The sequence below is a fragment of the Rhincodon typus genome, chromosome 7 (genome assembly GCF_021869965.1).
Source record: "Rhincodon typus isolate 14 chromosome 7, sRhiTyp1.1, whole genome shotgun sequence".
In the NCBI taxonomy this organism is placed as follows: domain Eukaryota; kingdom Metazoa; phylum Chordata; class Chondrichthyes; order Orectolobiformes; family Rhincodontidae; genus Rhincodon; species Rhincodon typus.
Genome location: NC_063338.1, coordinates 31626026 through 31649897, shown reverse-complemented (window position 1 = coordinate 31649897; position 23872 = coordinate 31626026). Strand labels below are relative to the sequence as shown.

Here is a 23872-nt window from a genome sequence, read left to right as displayed (position 1 = left end):
ACAATACTTCTAGAATTAGAATTACATTTTATTATCATGTGTACTCGAGCACAGGGATATAGGAGTACAATGTCGCCATTCTTGCTGCTATCTTATGTACAAAGGTAAGTAGGTACAATATCTTAGGTACACAGTAGCAAAATAAGGAAACAAAGTTAAAAGTTCAATATTGCAGGCCGCCTTAAGGGCTTAGCCAAGCTGGGCTGTCACTCCCCAGAAGGATTCCATTTCCTCCATTCTAGGCTTGGTCTCTTGCTCTTCCCTGCGCAGACTCACTGTCCCCCATGCTGGCTTGATCTCTCCACAGAAGGTATGTAGATTAAAGTAAGGAAAAAAGCTGTGAAGGAAGAAAAATAAAGTCAAAGCAGGCAGAGCAGGAGCCCGCAATTGTGCTCTGCTACTCCGCTGCTATCTTGGAGATCAAAACTGAACAGAACCTTCTATTTAAACTCCTAAGGATTTTATGTTATGTTAAAAGTTCTAGATAGTTTTTGTTGGTTGTCGTTGACCTGTTGAACGGGACCTGTAAATCATTCTTCACTCGCAACAAAAAAGTTTTAAAGCAATATGTCAGTATTTCAGCTTCTATAACATGTGTATTATTTCCACAGCTACGCTTTAGCAGATGAAGCCTACAGATCTCTACGAGACCAGGACAAGGACCAGTGCATACTTATCACTGGAGAAAGTGGAGCCGGCAAAACAGGTATCAATACAATTTGTCTCTAAGCATTACAGAAAGTTTTAGTTGGGTATTTTTTTTAAACAATGGGTCATTTATTAAGCCAAATTACAGTGCAGCAGCTCATTAATTGGTTCTGATTGATGGCATAGATCAGTCGCAACTGCTCTGATAAAACCCAATAGAGGTCTTTAAAGTGATGAATAGGTTTTGACAGGAGAAAGATAGATGTTTTCACATCTACAGGAGACCAAATTGAAGCAATAAATACAACAGTGTCGTTAATAAATCTAATAAGATACAAGAGAAATGTCTTTTCTTTTTGTGGTTAAAATATAGAACTTGCTACTGGTGAAGCAGTTGAGGGAACACAAATATTAGATTATTTAACAGACCAAGATCCATATATTGGATTAGGCAACAAAAGACTTGGAGATTTACACATGTTTTATTGTGAACCTATAGGTTAGCACAAACACTACATTCTCCGTTTCCCTTCTGGACCCTTGCCATGCCCAGAAGCAAGCCACACACCGGGGAAGAACATAGCACTTTGAGTTTATCAAAGAAATAATTTTTAAAAATTGCCAAACAAACAAAAGAAAACAAAAATTGTCAATTATACATTTTATATATAAAAAAACCCTACCAATTGTCTAATCATCCAATTAATATACAGTATGAGAAACAAAAACTCAGACCTTCTTTTTCAAATTATCCTGTTCGCTGATGGTATGACATGTCTCTGGAGCAGGTTGGACCTGAACCCAAGCATCTTGGTTCAGAGGTAGGGACACTACTGCTGCACCACAAAGGCCCAAGAGCCGAGTACTTTTTTTCTTCTTTGCTTTTTTACCTTTTTCTAGAACCTAGCTGTTTTCATTTATATATCTTCTTTAATATAAAAGCTGTCTCAGTGCCAGGGACCCAGGTTCAATCCCAGCTTTGGGTGACTGTCTCTGTGGAGTTTGCATGTTCTGCCTGTGTCTTACGTAGGTGGGATGTTCTTTGAGGGTCACTGCAGACATGAGGGACCAAATGGCCTCCATCTACACTGTAGGGATTCTATGAACTCGACTCTTAAATACAAAGTCCAGCAGGCATCAGCTGCTCTCAAAAAAAATCTCTGGTGCTGTTTTGGTTTACCCTTAAAGGGGCCTGCATTTCTGGCTTTGATAAGATGATGCAGGATGGGAGGAGGCTTGTGCAAAGCATAAACATGAGCAGACATATGAACAAATGAACTTGGAGTAAGCCAGTCAGCACCTTGAGCCCATTCTGTCATTTGATGAAATAATAACTGACCTGATGGTGGCTTCTATTTTCCTGTCTACCCTTAGATTGATGATAACAAGGAAATCAAACCAACTCAACCTTTCTCAAAAAATAAATCACTGTCCCTGCCTCTTCCATCCTCCCTTAAAATGGAGATGACTTACTTCTAAATTGTGTCAGCTATATTAGACAGGCCATATTGCCTACATGCATGACACAAGACTTCCAAAATAAGCTCTCGACTTTGCTTTTTGTCATTGCAAGTGGTTATCTTCAGAGATATCAATGCTGCTCCAATACTGGCTTCTTGAGCATCTCCAATTTTAATCAAATCAGAGATAGTAGGAACTGCCGATGCTGGAGAATCTGAGATAACAAGGTGTAGAGCTGGATGAACACAGCAGGCCAAGCAGCAACAGAGGAGCAGGAAAGCTGACGTTTCGGGTCTGGACCCTTCTTCAGAAATGGGGGAGGGGAAGGGGATTCTGAAATAAATAGGGAGAAAAAGGGAGGCAGATGGAAGATGGATAAAGGAGCAGATAGGTGGAGAGGAGATGGACAGGTCAAGGAGGCGGGGATGGAGCCTGCAACCTTCGGGTGGCATCGTTGTGGCACTGCAGGAGGCCCAGGATGGACATGTCGTCCAAGGAGTGAGAGGGGGAGTTCAAGTGGTTTGCGACTGGGAGGTGTTGTCGTTTGTTGCGAACCGAGCGCAGGTGTTCCACAAAGCGGTCTCCAAGCCTCCGCTTGGTTTCCCCGATGTAGAGGAGGCCACATCGGGAACAGCAGATGCAGTATACCACTTTAGCAGATGTGCAGGTGAACATCTGCTTGATGTGGAAGGTCTTCTTGGGGCCTGGGATGGGGGTGAGGGAGGGGGAGGTGTAGGGGCAGGTGTAGCACTTCCTGCGGTTGCAGGGAAAAGTGCCGGGTGTGGTGGGGCTGGAGGGGAGTGTGGAGCGGACAAGGGAGTCACGGAGAGAGTGGTCCCTCTGGAAGGCAGATAAGCGTGGGGATTGAAAAATGTCTTTGGTGGTGGGGTCAGATTGCAGATGGCGGAAATGCTGGAGGATGATGCGTTGAATCCGGAGGTTAGTGGGGTGGTATGTGAGGATGAGGGGGATTCAGTTTTGGTTGTTATTGCGGGGAGGGGGTGTGAGGGATGAGTTGCTGGAAATGTGAGAGATGCGGTCGAGGGCATTTTCGACCACTGTGGAGGGGAAGTTGCGGTCCTTGAAAAACAAGGACATCTGGGATGTCCGGCAGTGGAATGCCTCATCTCGGGGGTGGAGGCGAAGGAATTGGGAATAGGAGATGGCATTTTTGCAGGAAGGTGGGTGAGAGGAGGTGTATTCTAGGTAGCTGTGGCCATAGGTACCCGCATGGGTCCAAGCGATGCCTGCCTCATTGTAGGATACGTGGAACAATCCCTTTTCCGAAGCTACACTGGCCCTATCCCCCACCTCTTCCTCCATTACATCGATGACAGTATTGGCGCCGCCTCATGCTCCCACGAGGAGCTCGAACAGTTCATCCACTTCACCAACACCTTCCACCCCAACCTTGAGTTCACCTGGACCATCTCCGATACCTCTCTCGCCTTTCTGGACCTCTCTGTTTCCATCTCTGGCAACCATCTGGAAACCGATATCTATTTCAAGCCTACCGACTCCCATAGCTACCTAGAATATGCCTCCTCTCACCCACCTTCCTGCAAAAATTCTATCCCCTATTTCCAATTCCTTCACCTCTGCCTCATTTGCTCCCGAGATGAGGCATTCCACTCCTGGACATCCCAGATGTCCTCTTTTTTCAAGGACCGCAACTTCCCTTCCACAGTGGTCGAAAACGCCCTTGACTGCATGTCCCGCAACTCATCCCTCACATCCCCTCCCCCTCCCCGCAACAACAACCAAAACAGAATCCTCCTCGTCCTCACGTACCACCCCACCAACCTCCGGATCCAACGCATCATCCTTCTGCAATCTGACCCCACTACCAAAGACATTTTTCCCTCCCCACGGTCCCCCCTCCCAGGCCCCAAGAAAACCTTCCACGTCAAACAGATGTTCACCTGCACTGCTTGGAAGACATGTCCATCCTGGGCCTCCTGCAGTGCCACAACGATGCCACCTGAAGGTTGCAGAAACAGCACCTCATATTTTGCTTGGGAACCCTGCAGCCCAATGGTATCAATGTGGATCTCACAAGCTTCAAAATCTCCCCCTCCCCCTACCACATCCCAAAGCCAGCCCAGCTCATCCCTGCCTCCCTAACCTGTCCTTCCTCCCACCTCAAGCCCCACCACCACCTCCTACCTACCAGCCTCATCCCCGCCTCCTTGACCTGTCCTCCTTCCCTGAACTGATCAACCCCCACCCTAACTCCCCACCAACACTCACCTTTAGTGGCTCCATCCCCACCTCCTTGACCTGTCTGTCTCCTCTCCACCTATCGGCTCCTTTATCCATCTTCCATCCGCCTCCCCCTCTCTCTCTATTTATATCAGAATGCCCTTCCCCTCTCCCATTTCTGAAGAAGGGTCTAGACCCGAAACATCAGCTTTCCTGCTCCTCTGATGCTGCTTGGCCTGCTGTGTTCATCCAGCTCTGCACCTTGTTATCTCCAATTTTAATCACTCTTCATTGGTAGTTGTGCTTTTAATTGCATTGGCTCTAGGATTCTCTCCTCAAAACCATTATGCCTCTCTCTCCTCCTCTTAAAATGAGCCTTAAAGTCTACCTCTGACCACTTTTTTGGTCATCTGCTCTGATATTTCCTAATGGTACTCGGTGTAAGATTTTGTTTGGTAATGTTTTTGTCAATGAGAGTTAACTTAAAGTTATTGCTATGTCTGTACTTTATAAGTGTATAGAAAATAACTAATTAAATATATGTCAAGTATTTTTCTAGAATTATTCATTTATGTTTTGTGTTCTAAGTGCATAAAATGTTTCATTATTTAATTTTTGAAAGTATTTGAAAAATAATCCTGTTTTTATGGCAGAATTGGGGTATTGACTTATGGTGATTAAGTAAGTTGAATTGAATTTTTAAACTATGGGGTTTCATTTATTTTACCAGGGTTTTGGAAATCATATTCTGAATTCCATTTGTTTTACGACAGACATCATAAAACAGTGCTTCTGGAATTTATAAATATTAGGATCAGTGTGTTGGAAAGGCTTAAATCAGTCTTCCAATGAGAAAGACTTACTGGGAACAGATATTTCAATTTTCAGGTTTAGAAAGAGACACCATTAAAGCCTACACTTGAAACATGGTGTTAGAGGTGAACAGTTGAAATTGTGCACATTTCCAAAGCTGGAAGAGAGCCAGGTAGTGTAAGAAATAACAAATAAAGTGTAGAATGGCAGTCTGTAACTTTGTACTATTGGGTGTGTCAGACTGGATTTGAATTGTCCCGTCCACATGCATGTGGAATTGAAAGGTGACATGAGACAATTTTGCCATTGAGACTGGAAAGAAGTCCAGTTTAATGACTAGCCAGAGTTGAAAGAAAATGTGAACAAATAAAAGTAGCAATTCTGTTAACAATGTTGGGGAATTTGATTTCATATAGCATACAAATTTAAATACTGAACTCTGAAATTTGCACCCTGTAAACTGCATCATGATAATCTCTCACTCTCTCTTCCTTTGAGATGCTCTTTAAAATATATCTTTATTACTATATTTTTGGTTTCTAGTCCTAATGTTGCCTTTTGTGACTTCATGTTAGTTTCTGTTTGTGGTGTTGGAGAGAGCACACAAAACTAAAACCCCATCAAGCTGTCCACTCGAGCAATACCTGACCCTCGTGTGGCAGAGTCTATATGGCATGTTTCCAAACCTGCAAACTGTTAACTTGAGCTTTCTTAGTAGTTAGAGTCCTTTAATGTGATTTGGAACATGTTGGAGGTGGGAACCCATTGGTATTTTTATTCTAATAACCATTGTTCACATGTGGATAATGGTGAGTGTCAGTAGTATGTTTTTAGGGGGTCAGTATAGCTGAATCTGATCTGACCCTGTTTTATCACGATAATCAAATCTTTGAGCCCCCACAAGTGTCTCAGAATGGGAAGCTGGCTGACTTCACCCATTCTGAAGGCAATGATGTTTGATGTAATCATATTCTACTGCGAATCTGTCTGACTTGATATAATGCAACAAAGACAATGGCTGCAAACTGGATCATTTGAGTTTTGTCATGACTTCCCAAGTCACTGAACCAGAAATTATCAGGATGACAGTTGGTGGCCAACTGGCAAACACAGGAGAAGCCTGTGTCGCAGCCATGGAATAATGTGAGCAAGTTCAATTAGTGGATAGTAGGTCTTCTATCCCTCAGTCCCAGGATAAAGGGCACGTAGATCCAGACACAGGTAGGAAAGGGGCATTGGGTATGGAGTGTTTGCCCCCTTGGGGAGATGGAGGGAGAAGTGATGGAAGGGTGGGTTTTAAAATTCTTATGGGGTGAAATGGATGAAGGGGGCCTGTAATTTTGTTGGAGTTGGTCGAAATCCCCTAATGTACAATATCCATCCTTTGAAGATAATACCCACCTTTTTTCCTGCACTTTTCAAGCTTTGTTTAAAAAAATGATGACCCAATTGTCCTATGGTGTGGTCAGGATAATATTAGGGTCAACTGAACTTTTAACAAACTCAGTAGATGCTTAACTACTTATCTGCATATGGTGGACAGGTTGCCAGTTTCAGTGGCCTGCCCATCTCCATGTTTTGTGGGTGAATTTTGGCATTGGATGGGAAAATGATCGGGTACCATATTTTACATGCCATCTGACAAAACAGAGCATGTCAAATCCAACTCAATATCTGAATTAACTAAATCACCAGGTTAGTGATCTTCCCTTAAACAAATTGTGCTATAGATTTTCTGATCAGAATAGAGCTGATGCAGCAAGTAATGAGTTGATGGGAAATAATTTTTGTAAATTATTGCTCCCGAGTTGAATGGGGCTGCCTTTACAAATTTCATCCAATATAGGACAGAGTTTAGTACTCACTCAAAGCATTAATGAGGGACTCGGTTCCCATTTGTTCATTATTTGGAAAGCAGGCTATACAATGTAAAGTAATGCTTAAGTATTCAGAGTTTGGCCAAGTTTATTGGATAGAAAAAGAAAGCTACGACGCTGCAACAGAGCTATGTTTTTTTTAAGAAATGTCCATTTGCATTTAAGAAATACTAATTATTGGAAGACAGCTGGATGTTATCTGCAGATTGACAAGAGAGGACTGTCTATTCATGTACAAAAATCTAGCAAAATAGGAAGATTTTAAGAAGTGGAGTTGCAAGAATGGTTCCTAGGATGCTAATTTTTACAACCAAAGTGTTGTAACCTTAGATTATGGTCTAGTATCATCCACAATTTTCTTGGATTCTTGTAAGGGTTTAAAATGATAAGTAACAATGTGCAGAGAGTGAAAATGCTAATTTGTAAGCAAGTTTGAAAAGAGCTTTAAACAAAGTTGTTAAATTTCAAACTCTGGCTCTTCATTGCCCCAAAAATATCAATTCTAATTAACCAACCAAAATCTATTCATGTATGAGTGAATATGTGTTCAATATTTATGCTTAATTGTTGCTGGTAACACTGACAGGCCAACTATAAATTCTTACTCTGCTACTACTTTTGAAGTGGTAGGCTGGAGAAGGATTTTCCACCTGAGCTAAGTCAGTTCCGTAGGTGTAAAGGCAATGGGCCCTGACAATATTGCAGTATTGGTACTGAAGATTTGTGCTCCAGAACCAGCCATGACCTTTGCCACTTGTTCCAACACTGTAAAGCTTCAACACTGACATCTATCCGGTGATGGGAAAATTTGCCCAGATGTGTCCTGTCCACAAAATGCAATCTGGCCTGTTACTGCTCCATCAGTCCATTCTTAATCATCGGCAATGTGAAGGGAGTTGTGGTTGACACTGCTATCAAACTACACTTGCTCAAGAATAATCTGCCCACTGGCACTCAGTTTGCGTTCCAGAAGACCCACATAGCTCTTGTCACCAAAACATGATTGTGTCCCCAAGGAGCCCTTGCAAAACTGGAGTCAATGGGAATTAGGATAGGGGATGGTGGGATGGAATCGATGACTAATTGGAGCCATACCTAGTACAAAGGAAGATGATTGTAGTTGTTCGTGGTTAGTCACCTCAACCACAGGATATGACTGCAGGAGTTCCTTCAAGGCTGACTATCTTTAGCTGCTTCTTCAATGATCTTCTCTTCCTCAAGATGGGCAATAAATGTTGGCTTAGTTTGTGAATCCCATGTGCCATGAGTTGATTTATTAAAAACAAAAGTTAGAATAGGGATGTGTAAACAAGAGCAAACAATGTTCAATACCTTTTGTCATTCCTCAGATACTGAAATAGTCTGTGTCCAAATGCAGTAAGCCCTAGACATTATTCAGGCTGGGGCTGCTAAGAGGCTGGTAATGCTTGTATAACACTGTTGCCAGACAATTTCTATTTACAAGAAGAGAGAATCCAGCCAGCTTCTTATGACATTCAATAGCACTGTCATCATTGAAATCGCCTAGTGTCAGCGTACTGGGGATTACCATGGACCAGAAGCTAAATTGGACCAGCCATATTAGTACTTCAGCTTTAAGCTTTGGTTAGAGGCTGGGAATTCTGCAGCAAGTAACTCACCTCTTTTCATCCCAAAGCCTGATAACCATCTACGAGGCTGGAACACTTTCCATTTGCAGAGATGGGTGCAGCTCCAACATCATTCCAAGCTGAACACCATCCAGGACCAAGCAGCTAGATTGGCATCCCATCACCGCTTTCAATATTCAGTCCATCATTAATGCATACAGGCAGCAGCATATACTATCAACAAGGTGCATTGCAACAATTCAACTAGGCTCCTTTATACAGTGCCTTCCAAACTTGCAACCTCTACCATATTAGGACGATAAGGGCAGTAGATACATGGGATGTCCACCACCTGCAAGTTCCACTCCAAACCACACACTGTCATAATTTGGAATGTTATCACCATGCTTTCACTGGCATTGCATTGAAATCTTCTAAATCACTCCCTAACGGGTTGTAGCTAATCCTCAAAGAATCTAGGTCAAAATGACAGTTCACCACCTTCAAGGTAATTAAGGATGGGAAATAAATGCTGGCCAGCCTATGACAACCATATCCTGTGAATATATAAAAGAAAATTACATTCTTACCATTCTTTAGGCTAAGCAGCCTCGAATGATTTTAAATCCTGTGAAATTTTCCATGCTGTTAAAGTGAATTTATCCAGGAAGCAATAGCTCAAAGTTATAAATTTGAACATTTGAATTTTGGGATGTTAAACAGCTGACATGTGGAAGTCTGTAACTTGAACGCAGGTTGTTCCCCTTGGCATGTTGTGCCTGAACTTAAGAGTAACAATTAACACGTATTTTTACTACAAACGGGAACTCTGTACAAGGCTAATAGTCTGGCACTAATAAAGTTTTTGCATGATTGAATATATACGTTAATGGGTTACTCACAAATATATAATTAGTTACGAAGGGCTTCCTGCCCAGTGCAGGAAATGGTGAAAACAAACATCTTGGCCTCAGCTTGGTTGCCTTTCATCAGAATGCCATAGCAGAATGACCTAGTTGTCAAGCCCCAGATGAATTCACAGCTTCCTGTCTGGTAACATTAGTCAACTCAATAAAACTGAAACATCATAGTAACAGTGTTGGCAAAACCATAATTATAAAAGGTTTCACTGCCATCAGGCTGCAATAACAACTTTCTGCTCTGCACCAAAAGGAAACGGGCATTGATCGAGTTTGCCCTAATCATCATCTGATAAAATGCCATGCTAATATTTTCATTTAAGTTATTACGAATTGTTATTACAAGTAATTACTTATTGCAAGATTGAAATAAATTAATTTGATTTTATGCTATGAATTCTAGCAGGAAATTGAAGTTGTTAAAAAAACTACTCTTCCTCCATGATTCATGCTCCCAATGATAGACTAACTAGTAAAGTTAGATCACATGGGATTCAGGGTGAGCTTGCCAATTTGATACAAAAACTGCTTTATAGTAGGAAACAGAGGGTGGTGCTGGAGGGTTGTCTTTTGGACTGGAGGCCTGTGATCAGCGGTGTTCCATAGGGATTGGTGTTGGGTCCACATTTGTCATTTATATAAATGATTTGGAAGAGAATATCGGAGATATGGTTATTAAGTTTGCAGATGACACCAAAATTGGTGGTATTGTGGACAATGAAGAAGGTTATCCAAAGTTACAAGAAATCCTGAACAATTGGGTCAGTGGGCTGTGGAGTGGCAGATGGAGTTTAATTTGGATAAATGCGAGGTATTGCATTTTTGTAATACAAACAAGGACATCCCATGTAACTAATGGTAGGGCCCCGTGTAGTGTTGTAGAACAGAGACCTAAAGGTTCAAGTACATAATTCTTTGAAATTTACGTCATGTGGACAGTGTGATTAAGAAGGCATTTAGCACGTATGCCTTCTTTACTCAGACCTTTGAGTAAAGGAGTTAGGTTGTTATTTTGAGGTTGTATGGGATGTTGGTGATACCTCTTCTGAAGTACTGTGTGCAGTCTTGTCACCCTGTTATAAGAAGGTAATTTATTAAACTGGAGAGGGTTCAGAAAAGATTTACCAGGATGTTGCCAGTATGGAGGGTTTGAGATATAAAAATAGACTAGACAGGCTGGGACTTTACTCACTGTAGTATAGGAGGTTGAGGTGTGACCTTATTGAGGTTTATAACATCATGAGGGGCTAGATAAGGTGAATGACAAGGGTCTTTTCCCTAGGATGGGGGAGTTCAAAACTAGGGGGCATATTTTTAAAGTGAGAGGAGAAGGATTTAAAAAGGACATGAGGGGCAACTTTTTTGTTTATATAGTGTGGTTTGTGCGTGGAAAGAACTGCCAGAGAAAGTGGTGGATGCAGGTACAGTTACAATGTTTAAAAGACATTTTGGATAAGTACATAAATAAAAAAATGTTTGGAGGGGTACGGGCCAAGTACAGGCAAGTGGGACTAGTTTAGTTTAGGTGTGGAGATGCCAGTGTGTGACTGAAGTGGACAAGGTCAGAAGTCACACGTTAGGTTATAGTGCAACGGGTTTATTTGAAATCACAAGCTTTCGAAGCACTGCTCCTTCATCGGATGAAGTGAAGAAAAGCATACAGGCACAGAATTTATTGGCAGAGAGATCAAATACAAATGGTGCGAGTGGAGTGTTGACATGCTGAATAAATCTATGCAGATGATCAAAAATGTCAGATGGTGGGGGTAAAGTGTCAACAGCTGAAAAGTAAGTGAAGGGGATGACCTATAATTAAATTAATTGAAGCAAAGAGATAATAATGAAAGATTAAAAATAAGGTGGTGCTGAAGACAAACCAAGCAGGTGGAATAACATGATAGGTATAGTTGCATGCTAAGGGTGTAACCAAAGTAACAAGTAATCCAAAAACTGCACAAACTAATTAAGATTTAGTTTAGCAATATGGTTGGCGTGGACTGGTTGGACTGAAGGGTCTGTTTCCATACTGTATGACTGTATGGCAATGACTCGATGTGAAGGTAGATAAGAGTTGACTTAATGTCACTGGTGCTGAAATGGATGAGTCAGTTAGAGATGCTTCCTGACCAAGCACAATACCATTATTACTGTTCAGATCATGAGGATTCTGTGTCTTTTTGCAGGTACTAAATGTATCTGGCAGCACTCTGATGAAAATGTGATTTGCCAACTCAGACGGCTTTTCTTGTCTAACCAAACCCATGAAGAATGTTGCAAAATTGAATTCCCTAAAGGTGGAATGAAGCAAATGCCTATTCACGTGGCATGCCTTTCCTTTACCATTACATGATCCTCCTTTTGATGATGGTCAGGTCACCATGGCACTAACATGGTGATTGGTGTAGAAGGAAAGCCACTATCTCCACCTGATCAGCGTTTGAAATGTCACTCTCATTACTTTCAGAGTGAGCAACTGCCCTTTTTTTACAGAATGCTCCTGTGTTTTGACCATTTGATCCCCATCCCCTGCTACATCTCCCCTTTTGTTTTGTATTGTTTTGTATTTCCAAGGTGTCAATGTGAGAAAGTACCTTAGCCTCCTCTTGTGCAGGTACAAAGGAGTGCTGGGAGTGGAGCTGCAAATGACTAGATTTAATTGGTCTCAAATTTGTGTGTAATCGCTCAATCCCATGTCGCTCCATCTGCACAGGCTGCCACTGTTCTCAAATGGTCTCTGTTTTTCTCTTATCTTTTTCCTAACACTTGATTATTTTCCAGGCACATAGCTTTTGAGAAGGAAGAGGAAACATGGTCATTTATTGTGATGTGCAGTGAACTGAGAACAATGATCTTGAATGTCTGCACCAACAGCACATAGAACATAGAACATTACAGCGCAGTACAGGCCCTTCGGCCCTCGATGTTGCACCTGCAGTTTAAAACAAAAGCATAGCCTTTTCAACATCAAAACATTTTCTGTTTTGACCAGTTCTTATAGGACCCCATGTGATAGAAAGATCTTGAAGCACTAGGGATGGTGCAAAAATGAAAATTACAGGGATGAAGTCAGAACCAAATGGATGGGAACAAAACTGAACAGGCTGTGGCTCTTTGCTCTTGAACATGACGGATGAGAGTGATCTGAAAGAGGCCTTTAAAATTATGCAGGCATTTGACTGTACATGGAAAAAGGATAAACCTACTTGTGGGGCAGTTCAAAACTCAGGATCACAATTATAAATTGGCCTCTAATTAATCCAACAAGGAGCTCATGAGAAACTTGTTTACTTAATGTTTTCCTATTCATTCCCAGAATGTAGATCTTGTTGGCTGGGCCAGCAATTATTACCCATCCTAATTGCCTTTGAGAGGATGGTGGTAGAGAGCTGCCTTTGTGAACTACTGCAGTCTATATTCAGTGGGTATTTAGAATGTGTACTTACAGTGTGAAATACTTCATCAGAAGGAGCAAATGAGGTGAATAGCAGAGATACACCTTTTAGCAAGTTTAGGAAATGCATAGGTGAGGACGGAATGAAGGGGATCCTGAGTTTCTTCTGAATGGAACTTCCAACACCACATCCATTGGAATATACAGGCCCTGCCACTTCTGCCCTTCTCTGAACTCATCTCCTGCTGAATTCCTCAATCTTAACTTTGTCACCTCTGGTGTCAATTATCCCATACGCAACAAAAACAAAGTTGCTGGAAAAGCCCAGCAGGTCTGGCAGACCCTTCTGAGGAAGGGTCACCGGACCCAAAACGTTAACTCTGTTTTTTCCTTCACAGGTGCTGCAAGACCTGCTGGGCTTTTCCAGCAGCTTTGTTTTTGTTCCTGATTTACAGCATCCGCAGTTCTTTTGGTTTTTATCAATTATCCCATTGCTGTCCTGGCTGCAACTAAGCTGATCCCAACAATTCACACTGTCATTGCTCTCCTGAATACCTGGCACTGTTTTACATAGTGCTGTCCTCTTCTAAACATTCCCTTTGCACCATAAGTGAATTCACATGGACCAGTAGTCACTCCATCTTACTTCAATGTGTCATTCTTCTCCTTTCTCATTTGCTGCTGCAGGAATGAGATGCTTCAGTGGATGTTAGTCCAGCGAGCAATTTTTGTTCTTGAGAATTCCCATTCACAATGACATTTTCTTCCAAAATCAGCAAAGTGAATGGGGGAGGCAAGTTCATTTGCAGTGCAGCAGGAAATTAGAAAGTACAGTGAGTGGTACAGCTATATGGTGTCAAAATATAAAATTACACATTCAGCTAACTGAGCGAATGAACTGGGACCTTCTGATCTGCCTTGCTTTGCACTGTGCAAAAGACATCGGAAGTTTTGGCTTCACTTTCAATATTTTACAGGCTTTTAGTTTCACATTCACAGGAATGCAACTAGTGCTGATCTAACTTCATATGGATCAAAGTTAACTGTTCTGTAGCTGAAGAAATCTGTGACCTTTGGTCTACACTGGAATGTCTCTCAACACTGATAAATTAGAGCAAACAGGATCCACCCAGGGTATCTTCTAAGTTATCTATAATTCTATTGTGAAACTCAGTGAGAGATGTTTACTTCACTTAATATTGGCCTAGGTTTTCAAAGAGTCTAGATGCCCAGTAAAAATGGTGGGGGATTCCAATTCAGGAATTCCTGTTTATGTTGCTGTGCTTTCTGATTTTCAGGGGCCCCTTTAAGGCTGGCTGAGTTTGTAAACTTGTACCTGATTGTCATGACCTGATCAGTCCCTTAGCAGAGGTAATTATGATCTATTTCCATTTTCATGGAGTGGCGTCAGCTTTTTCAAGAGTTGTGGTCCACGGTACTTCAGAGTTAACCATAATCTGCATGAGGAAACCTTTCGAAAGATGAACTTGAAAGGTCTCTCCAATGGCCACTATGCCAGTCAATGCCTGTTGTCTCTCATGTTCCATATGCCAGGCTATGGTACTTGTATAGGCATCAACAACTCACTTTACACTATACACTGTATAGAATCAACAAACTCTACAGTGAAGATAGTATGTGATAAAAGAAATGGTTTAAAAAGAGAGTCATTCATTACTTTTCACTATCTTTTCTGCAGAGTAATAAAGTATAAAAAGTAGAAACTGGAAGCACTTGAAGCATCTTAACTTTGTATAAATTCACATTGTCCAATTGCACAAAGATCATGGTGCCAGTGCTGTTAAGCATGCAAAGTTTTTCCTGAGATGTTTGAACAGAGTAATGGATTTCTGAGCTCTTAGCCAACCCGCATTAACCATTTCTGAATTACTGTAGCCCATTCAGCTGCTTAAACCCATCCCGCCATTCTGTAAGATCACGGATGATCTGTCCCAGGCCTCAATTGCTTTGTTTGTGCCAACTCCTTATAACCCTAAACTCCACTACTTCCAAATTCAGTCTGTCTCCTCTTTAAATACCTTCTATGATTGAGCCTCCACAACTCTGGGATAGGGAATCCCAGACATTCATAGTCATCTGAGAAAAGAAATTCCTTTACATCTCAGTTTTAAATGTAACTGTGTTTTAGATTCCCCCATTAGTGGAAAACATAATCTCAGCATTTATTTCTTTTATTATAACCATAATATAAAATGGGCCTTTTGAACAGTCTTTTTTGGCATCCTGAAGCCCCTGTGGTTTTCAATCACCTCTCTCACCCTCACTACAGTCTGCTACAATCTCCTCACAACAATGAAAATCCTATCTTTCTGGGTGCTTCCAGACTCCTCCTACCTGCCACAGGGATGAAAGTCCAGATCCTTGTGTTCAAAGTTAAATGTATCATTGGAAAATATTGAGAACAGTGCTTAAAATTACCCACAGTGGGATTCTTCACTGAGTTGCAACCTGTTAAAATTAAGCAACACACTGTTACGTATATGAATTCCTGTTTATTGCTTGATTGAAGGATTAGATATGCTTTGTGATATTATTGTAAGAGTAAATCAGTTTACAATTAAAGAGAAAAAACAAGGAATTGCAATGATATCAAATTTCTCAAAGGCATAATCGTGCCATGTCAGGCTGGTGAGTCTGGTTTTAGTAATATTTAATTTGATCTTAATCGTAGCTGCAGTGCACAACTCATTTTCACATATAGCCACCTGCCACATGGAGGGGATAAGATCAGTGTTCAGTCGGGAACAAATGACTGCACGAGGCATTTGTATTTCTCTGTTACTTGCTACTCTCATCTCTGTTAAAACAGTACTTGGTGGTTTACAAAGTCTATTTCTGAAGCATTTTGTTTTGAGTGAAGACAAAAACCAGAAGTTGATTTTTATGCACTGGAGCACTTTTCCAACATCTGATTGCTAGCAGAAATTCACTTAGTATCACTTGTCTGCACATTATGGTCTCCACTTGCTGATTACAGCTATTAACTCCTCTGGAGAGTCCTTTATTGGCTATGTGTCATTGGACACTCTTGAATAGCTTGACAGCTGTCTGAATCAAAATGGGAAAGTACAATTGCCAATGTCAGGGTTATTCAATTATGAGAGTTTCTAAAAAGCAGGCTTTTGCCAAACATAAGAAAATTTTTGGTTAATGATCATCCTACACTGAGAAGCAAATTTACAATAAAAGCTGTGCTAGTCAGTCTGATACAAATTTCACAGTGCTTCATTATATTAAAACTGTTCTACCTTCAAATATTTCAAGCTGTAAAACATATCCTCCAATTAATATCTGACAGACACATAGTTAAAATGAAATTCAATGAACAGAGATGCACACACATCCAGATGGAGATTATGCTAGATTATAGTGGGAAGTGGATGGATGCAGAGCGGAAATAAAGATGGAGAAATCAGTGAGTGAAAAATGGGCAAGACATTTAAACAGTGTGACGGTGTGACTAGAAATACACACACACTTAGCCACTCCATCTCCTCAAGTTCCTTTGTTTGTGATCTTACAGATTTGATAGCACTCAGACTTGTTCCAGCAATACAGCTTGCTTTAATCTTTTCTGCATTGTCTGTAATAGTGCATAAAGTAGACTCCTTCAGTCCTGTTGCACAAGCAATATCACATGTTCTCTCATTATGCTCAAAGCACTTTACAGCATGTAGCTTCTCTTCTAGCATGATAGCCTTTCTTTTACATACACCACCCACAATTTTATCACCAGGGCATTTCTTGTAATCGTTCTTGCCTCTTTGTCCTCGGATTTGGTGGGTAACATGGCAGAATTGTGCAGCACCTCTCACAGAGTGCGGGGACTCTATCGACGCATGCTCAGGACAAAGCCTGCGAACCGACTGTGTGACGTCGATGTTGGAATCATGTTATAGCCAACAAAAGTTTGTGTTTTACAAATATAGTTCCCCTATTCTTCTTTCATGTTATAGCCAATTCATGTTACCAGAGCATGTGTTATAGGAGATCCCCCGTAACCTAAACTGATCTAGCCCCATTTGCCAGCATTTGGCAATATCCCTCTTAAACCCTTCCTATTCATGTACCCATCCAGATACCTGCCGCCGCCACTTCCTCTGGCAGCTCTGTGCATAAATGCATCACCTGTGTGAAAAAGTTGCCCCTCAGGTCCTTTTTTAAATCCTTACTCTCTCACCTTAAACCTGTGCCATCTAGTTTGGACTCGCCTACCCTGGGGAAAAAGACCTTGGCTATTCACCCTATCCATGCCCCTCATGATTTTATAAACTTCTTTAAGGTCATCTCGCAACCTCCGACACTCCAGGGAAAAATGTCCCAGTCTATTCAGCCTTTCCCTACAGCTCAAACCCGCCAACCCCAGCAACATCCTTGTAAATCTTTTCTGAACCTTTTCAAGTTTAACAACAGGGCAGGGCAACCAGAATTGAACACTGTATTCTAAAAGTGGCCTCACCCATGTTCTGCACAGCCATAACATGATATCCCAGTATACTCAATGCAGATCCTGTGAAGTTAGCTGCATCAACCTTCCTTTCTCTTCTCTCCTCTTTCTCTGAGTTGCTGTCTCCAACTTTGTCAAAGGAGCAGAAAAGTTACATTCAGAGACACTGAAAGAAATCATTCTAACATCCAAAGGAATAAGAAAAACCCAGGATCCAACCAGTCTCCCAGTGAACAATAGAATGATCATCACCATGCAGATGACATCAAGGCATTGTCGAAGAATTGAGAATTTTGAATCCAACCATCTAGTTTTGAGATTTTTGACTGGTGATAGGGAACAATTCCTAAAGTTTTTTTCCTTCATTCATGATATTTCTGTTTTTTTTGTGTAAGAGAGAAAGTTTTAAAAGGGATAAAGTTTAAGTTACATGAATTAGAAATCCTGTTGTTTTTCTGTCCTTATTACAGTCTTGCATTACAATAAATATAGCATTTTATGTTGCTGAAGAAACCTTGATGTAGCTTGCTTTAATCCTGGGTAGCAGACAGTCAGAAGCTGATTTTTGGCAATTTCATTAAATCTTCACATTTATTGTGTGGAATAGTAGGGCTTGATTTCCAACACATTTCCCCAATGAGCCATGACTATCTCTAATCAATGAGATTTTATTTGAACTAGGCACCTGTCAGCTATTAACTAGAAGCTATGGTTTGAATTTGACTTCAACAGAGGGCTTTGCTTAATGTAGTAGTGCTAATGTTATCTCATGTAATAGAAACTTGGCTTGGATGTTGTATTGAATTTAACAGACATTTATTACAACTAATTATTATGTAGAAACATTGCATTCATCAGGCACATAAACATCTAGGCTACTATTAAGCAGTTAGTTTACAATAAAGGAGCACACTTCCAGTACAGGGCCGAACTTCAAGATCTGATTAAAGATGGAGTATAAGATATTTATACTCTCGGGTCACGTGCTATGATACACTAGAGATATATGATTAAGTCTCCTAACAGTATTATAATGGTGAGACACAAGGCAACAGGTTGTGGTTTAGATTTAGCACTATTTGAAGAGGGATACTGCATGTTGAAAACACCAAAGAGCCTGTGATTTATGCAATTCATCACAAGACTGAAGCAGAGGAGTGGCAGTGCTTTTCATTGGCACAATGCAACCTTTTCACAAGCTCTTTTTTTCAACTACACCTCCAGGCCAAATGTTCAGAATAGCATCAACTTTGTTAAAATGATCCGATTATGGTGTGACCTGTCTACTAGTCTGGGAGTATTCGATCTTTTCTTGATCACTGTTTGCTGCAGTCTTTCTTGAGTTGAAAATGTTCTCCCCCAATTTACTTGAAAATCCAATGTAAACCCAGGCTGACCATTGAATTTTAAAAAAAGTTTTGAATATCCAATGCCTGGCTGCTGTCATATCTTGTGATGGTTATTCAGCAATCCTGAAGCTTGTGTTACTTATTCAGCATACACCCACACAACTGTAGCCAAAATGGAAGTAATTAATTGTGTAAAACTTATTGAATATTTGCTGTTGGCTTGAATAAATCCTCTCCATAGTCCAAAGATGTGCAAGTTAGGTGGATAGGCCAAGCTAAATTGCCCGTAGTGTTCAGAGATGTGCAGGCTCGGTGGATTAGCCATGGGAAAAACAAGGTTACAGGGATAGGGTAGGGGCTTCAGGTCTGGATGGGATGCTCTTTGGAGAGTCGATGTAACCCGATAGCCCGGATGGCCTGCTTCCACACTTAGGAATTCCATGATTTTATCTCCAGAAATTGGAGTGCGGTTTAATGAGTTATTTGGATGTAAAATCACACATTGTCTTTAAAATTTAGGCAGTATTTTAAATTATTATCCTCGCTGTCAGACAGTATTCTTCACGTTTGAAAGGAAATAGTGAGGTGGGCAGTAAGGAACACTTTCTGTCAAAAGCGAAGATTTTGCTTAAGGAACCATTGGAAGAAAGTAGTCAAAGGTTCATTTCTTAAAAAAAAAAAGCACAATTTGTTTTGGGTCCTGTACTCCATGTATAAATTCATGTAAATTATTTGTGTTTTCTCTGTGCTCATATTCAGAAAACCACACATTGATTTGAACTCATGTCAAGTCATTTTGCTTTTAGTGTGTACCAATACAAAATTTTGCTTTGGAGCCTAAAAAATGCTTGATCCACTTGAACTTAATCTGATGCATCAAGTAATTATGATTCTGAGTTGCTGGGGCAAACGATGGCATGCACAATGCAAGCGGTACGAATGAACTGAATAACTCCTAATTTCACCTCTGAAATTAATTGAAAATTGTTGCAGGGAAGAAATAAGGGTCTGAAAGAGTTATTGCTGAAAATCGTGCTTCTGACACTCCCCGACTGATGCCAGCTGAACTTGTTGGGAGAGTTTAGGATCTTGAAAACCTACCAATTGGGTCTCCCTCATAATCTTCACAACAATCAAAGATCATAGAATTGTTACAGTGCAAAAAGGCGCTGCATGAGCCATTGTGCCTGCACCTGGTCTGTTACCTACTGTTAATTTCCTGCCTTTTCCCCATATCCACGCATGCCATTACTATCCAAATAACCATCCAATGCCCTCTTGAATACCCCAATTGAACCTGCCCTATCCACATTTTCAGGCATTTCGAATGTCTATCATATCAGTGTAGCTTCTTCATATTTGCTGGTATGCAATAAGCTTGTTTATTCAGTCTTATTTAAGACAAGACCATCCTCTTGTTTTCTTCTAACACACTAGCCCAAGCAGGCCCTGTTGATCCTAAACGGGGAAAGCGGATGATGCTAGCAAATCTATGAAATAGCTCATATGATCTGATAAGCAGTGGTCAGGATTTATCTTACAACAAAAATAAAGTTTTACCTAACCTACAATTTGGGCTGAAAATTACAAATGAATCCTAGTTAAGAAACAGATGTAAGACAGAAATAAAACTGATTAATCGACAGAATGAGTAACATACTTTAAATCAGGTTTAAAGTCTTGATTAAATAGTTATTCTCAACTTTCATTCAAATGGACATGATCAAAAACTCTGAAAAGAGAAAGATGGATTTGTTTGTCTCCATGTTAGCAAGTAGATAAGGGACCGGACTTTCTCAAGCTGTGAGAGATTGTCATTTTGGCCTTTTTGTGAAAGAAGGGAGCTCTGCATTTCTGACAGGAGTTTCTGAATAGGGTTCCTTCAAAAATGTGGAGTCGTACTTCCATTTTGACAGTGCTGTCATAATGCAGAACTGTCATGGGAAGGCAAACCACATACCCTTCTCACAGCAGTCGCCTGTTGTATTTGCAAATGTCAAAGTCCTGACAACCACTTTGACATCTGTTATCAAATGGTATATATGCAAAGTAAGTGGGAGGGTAGGGTGCTAGGCAGGGAGAGTGCCAGTGGGACAGGGGTGTGGAATACCAAATGGGAAGTTAAGTCAAATGCTAGCTGGATAGGGTGCAGTGTTCCAGATTAGTAGGGGCCAGGATGTCAGGTGGCATGGGAACCAGGTAAGTGATGTCATGTTTAGAGTAGGTTGGGATGGGTGGGAGACATCTCCAGTGAGGAGGGTGGGTGTCAACTCTGGCTGAGAAATTGGATCTGGCCAGGTGTCGGATCTGGCAGCAATTGGGGATGGGGAGGGTGGGGTCAGATCTGGTCTGTTGGATGGAGAGTGGTCAGGCCAGGTCTTGCAGTTGGCTCTAGTGGTGGGAAAAGGGGAAGGTTGGGCCACGGTCTAGAGTGTAAGGGGTCTGGAGGTGGTATAGCTGTGATTTGACAGTAAATGTGGGAACTGTTAGGAGTTAGACTATGCATTTAACTTCTCACGAGTAACTATTTAACTTCTTCTCATCAGGACATTCCAGATTCTCTGATTTGAATTGAGATTTTCAGTGGTTATAGGTGTGAAGGAATTGATCAGTGGAACATTCAAGGTCCCAGGCAAATGCTTCGGAGTCCGCTCTGGCATTTCTCGGGGTCCCCAGATGCAATTCCCATCTATATTGGAACAGCGACTATTGGGCTAATGGAAAACCTTGGTCAATGTTGTGTGAGAAATTCTCACCGACCATCTTGTTGTATGAGGCTGCCTGCCCTATTCTCACCTTGGGGTAGAATTGCTGCCATTGTTCTCTTTTAGGGCGGGGATCTACAAGGTCCACTTCCTCTGCTGTGGTAGAGGAAAGCAACTTGCTCATTTACTAAGAAGAGGCTCTTGTGTTAAAGAAAATGTAGTTTATTGCATCTTAGCAACTAGGTACAACATATATTGATGTGATAGATATTGCTACAGAGACTGAGGAGGACCACAGTTTGCGGGCCTTACTCCTTCAAGATCCGAAAGTGGGATCTTGGTGTGATCCCACCTATATGGCACCATCATTGTTGGTGCTATGGTAGTCCTCAATATTAACTCTTTTAGACCTTTATATTCATGTAGAAAAGATAATTGAAGGATAAAGCTACTGACACAATACAAAATATTGTGTTTTGTTAAATAATGAACTCAACATTCAGCCAACAATCCAAAGATGTGCAGGCTAGGTGGATTGGCCATGCTAAATTGCCCGTAGTGTGCAGGAATGTGTAGACTAGGTGGGATATAGGAGGATGGGCCAAGATGGGATGCTCTAAGGGTTGGTATGGACTTGTTGGGCTGATGGGCCTGTTTCCACACTGTAGGGAGGGATTCTATGATTCTAACATCAGTGAAGAGCGAAAAACAATGTTCGAGGCTGATGGCTTTAAATCTATGACCTGAGTAGAAACTTACTTTACTTTTGTGCTGTTGTTCGTGTTCACCGCTCAGTTAATCAAAGCTAACCTGCTGTGCAACACTTGTTGCAGTGAAAGCCAGATGTTTCAGCAGGAGCAAGGATCTGGCTTTAACACCTGATAGAGACCATGGAACAGATGGTTGTGGACTCAGGGAGACTCTAGGGACATCTAAAAATGGCAGATGGGAATATGTGGAAAAGCTGAACTCTGAAAGATCATTTGAACTCTTTGCTGAGTACAAACAGGCACAATTTTCACTAGACAATGTCCTTATCCCACACTGTGAGAGTTATGATTCCTTAGAGAAGTCATAAATGGGATAAAATACGTAGAACTTGCAACTTACTTGAAGGTTCAGCCGTTTGAAAATTAGAAAAAAACTTCCTGTCTGTGTCTGAGAGTTGGAGAAAGAACGGTTCCATATTTTTAATAGCTAATACCCTTTGTTGACATAACCACTAGTACTATCATTATTGCTTTATTAATGTTTAGCTGTTTTCCACAACCTTATTATCATAGTTGAGGTGGTTGTGAGTCACAGTGTGATTGACAGCTTATAGTTATATAAAAATGACAAGATATTTTTGACATCAGGTCATGTATACTCATGTTTGTTTTTATACAGGATTAAGTACTTGAAGAGATTTAAATAGATTGAATAGGCTTACATTAGTGTCGCTGTTGTTTTATATGGTGGAGTAAGTCACCAATATGTAAGCCTTTATTTTACTGAATCTCAGCATGGTTGCTGAGGTCAGCCCATGGTGGATACTGAATTAGTTGGCATTAATGGTGTAAGGGCAAATGGTGGTGGTGTGTGGTATGAATTGGTTGTAGGTAGCATGGGACAATGAGGATGGATGAGGGTAACAGGCCATGTAGATTAAGAGGCACTGTTGGGGTGGATGGGCTGTCATGAGTTGCCATGGATGTGCATGTGGAATGGTTAGAGGGGTGAGAATGGGTGGCGAGTCAAGAGTAAGAGTGTCTCGTGTTTAACAAAATAATTGAAATGGCAGAATATTGAGACAGGTGTTTTTAAACAACTCGCTTCAGCAGTCCTCGGTCATTGGTGTCCAATCAGCTTCCAGCATCGAATTGTCCCCTCTGGTCCAGTTTTGCTGCAGGTAAACCAGGCTCTTTTATTTTCAGAATTGGGTGTGCTGAGTTGGGAGACTTCCTGCCTTGGACTACCGGCAAAAATCTGGCCAAGTGTACCTAGCTCCAGACCACGCTGGGACAGCTGGTCTCATAAACAAGACCTAGAGGAAATCCAATTAACATGAGCAATGTGTCGAGGTGTGATTCAGCCAGGTGAACAATATTAGAAATTTATATCACTGCAGAGAGCTTGGCATCGACTATAATTTCTTAGGCAGTGAGGTTAGCATAATAGGTCTGCTTAAATAATCACGTTATTTTTGTCTACAAGCATTCAGCCTCAAGACAGATGAGTCATTTCCTTGTGGGAACTACAGCTGGCTTTTGTGAAGTGTTCCCAGAAGTATTTTCCCACCAGGCAGGCATAGACAACACTTTTAACCTTCTTATAACACTAACAAGCTGTAAATTCTGAAATAATTTATCTACCTTGTAGAGGTCTATAATTTGCATTAAAATGGATGATTTGTGTCTGGCATACAGTTACAAATGATATAGGGACTCAGCTAATGCAAGAAATTCTA

General features: G+C 41.1%; 1 protein-coding gene across 1 annotated transcript in view; it reads left to right on the top strand.

Moving 5' to 3' along the window:
* The window catches only part of LOC125483516 (unconventional myosin-Ib-like), a 120873-nt gene extending 97392 nt beyond the window's left edge, over nt 1–23481 (top strand). The window contains exons 4-5 of the mRNA XM_048599183.1: nt 612–706; nt 23340–23481. Of these exons, the coding sequence (XP_048455140.1) occupies nt 612–706; nt 23340–23473 (229 nt within the window). The 3' untranslated portion in view covers nt 23474–23481. The remainder of the gene's footprint in view (nt 1–611; nt 707–23339) is intronic.
* The last annotated feature ends 391 nt before the right edge of the window (nt 23482–23872 follow it).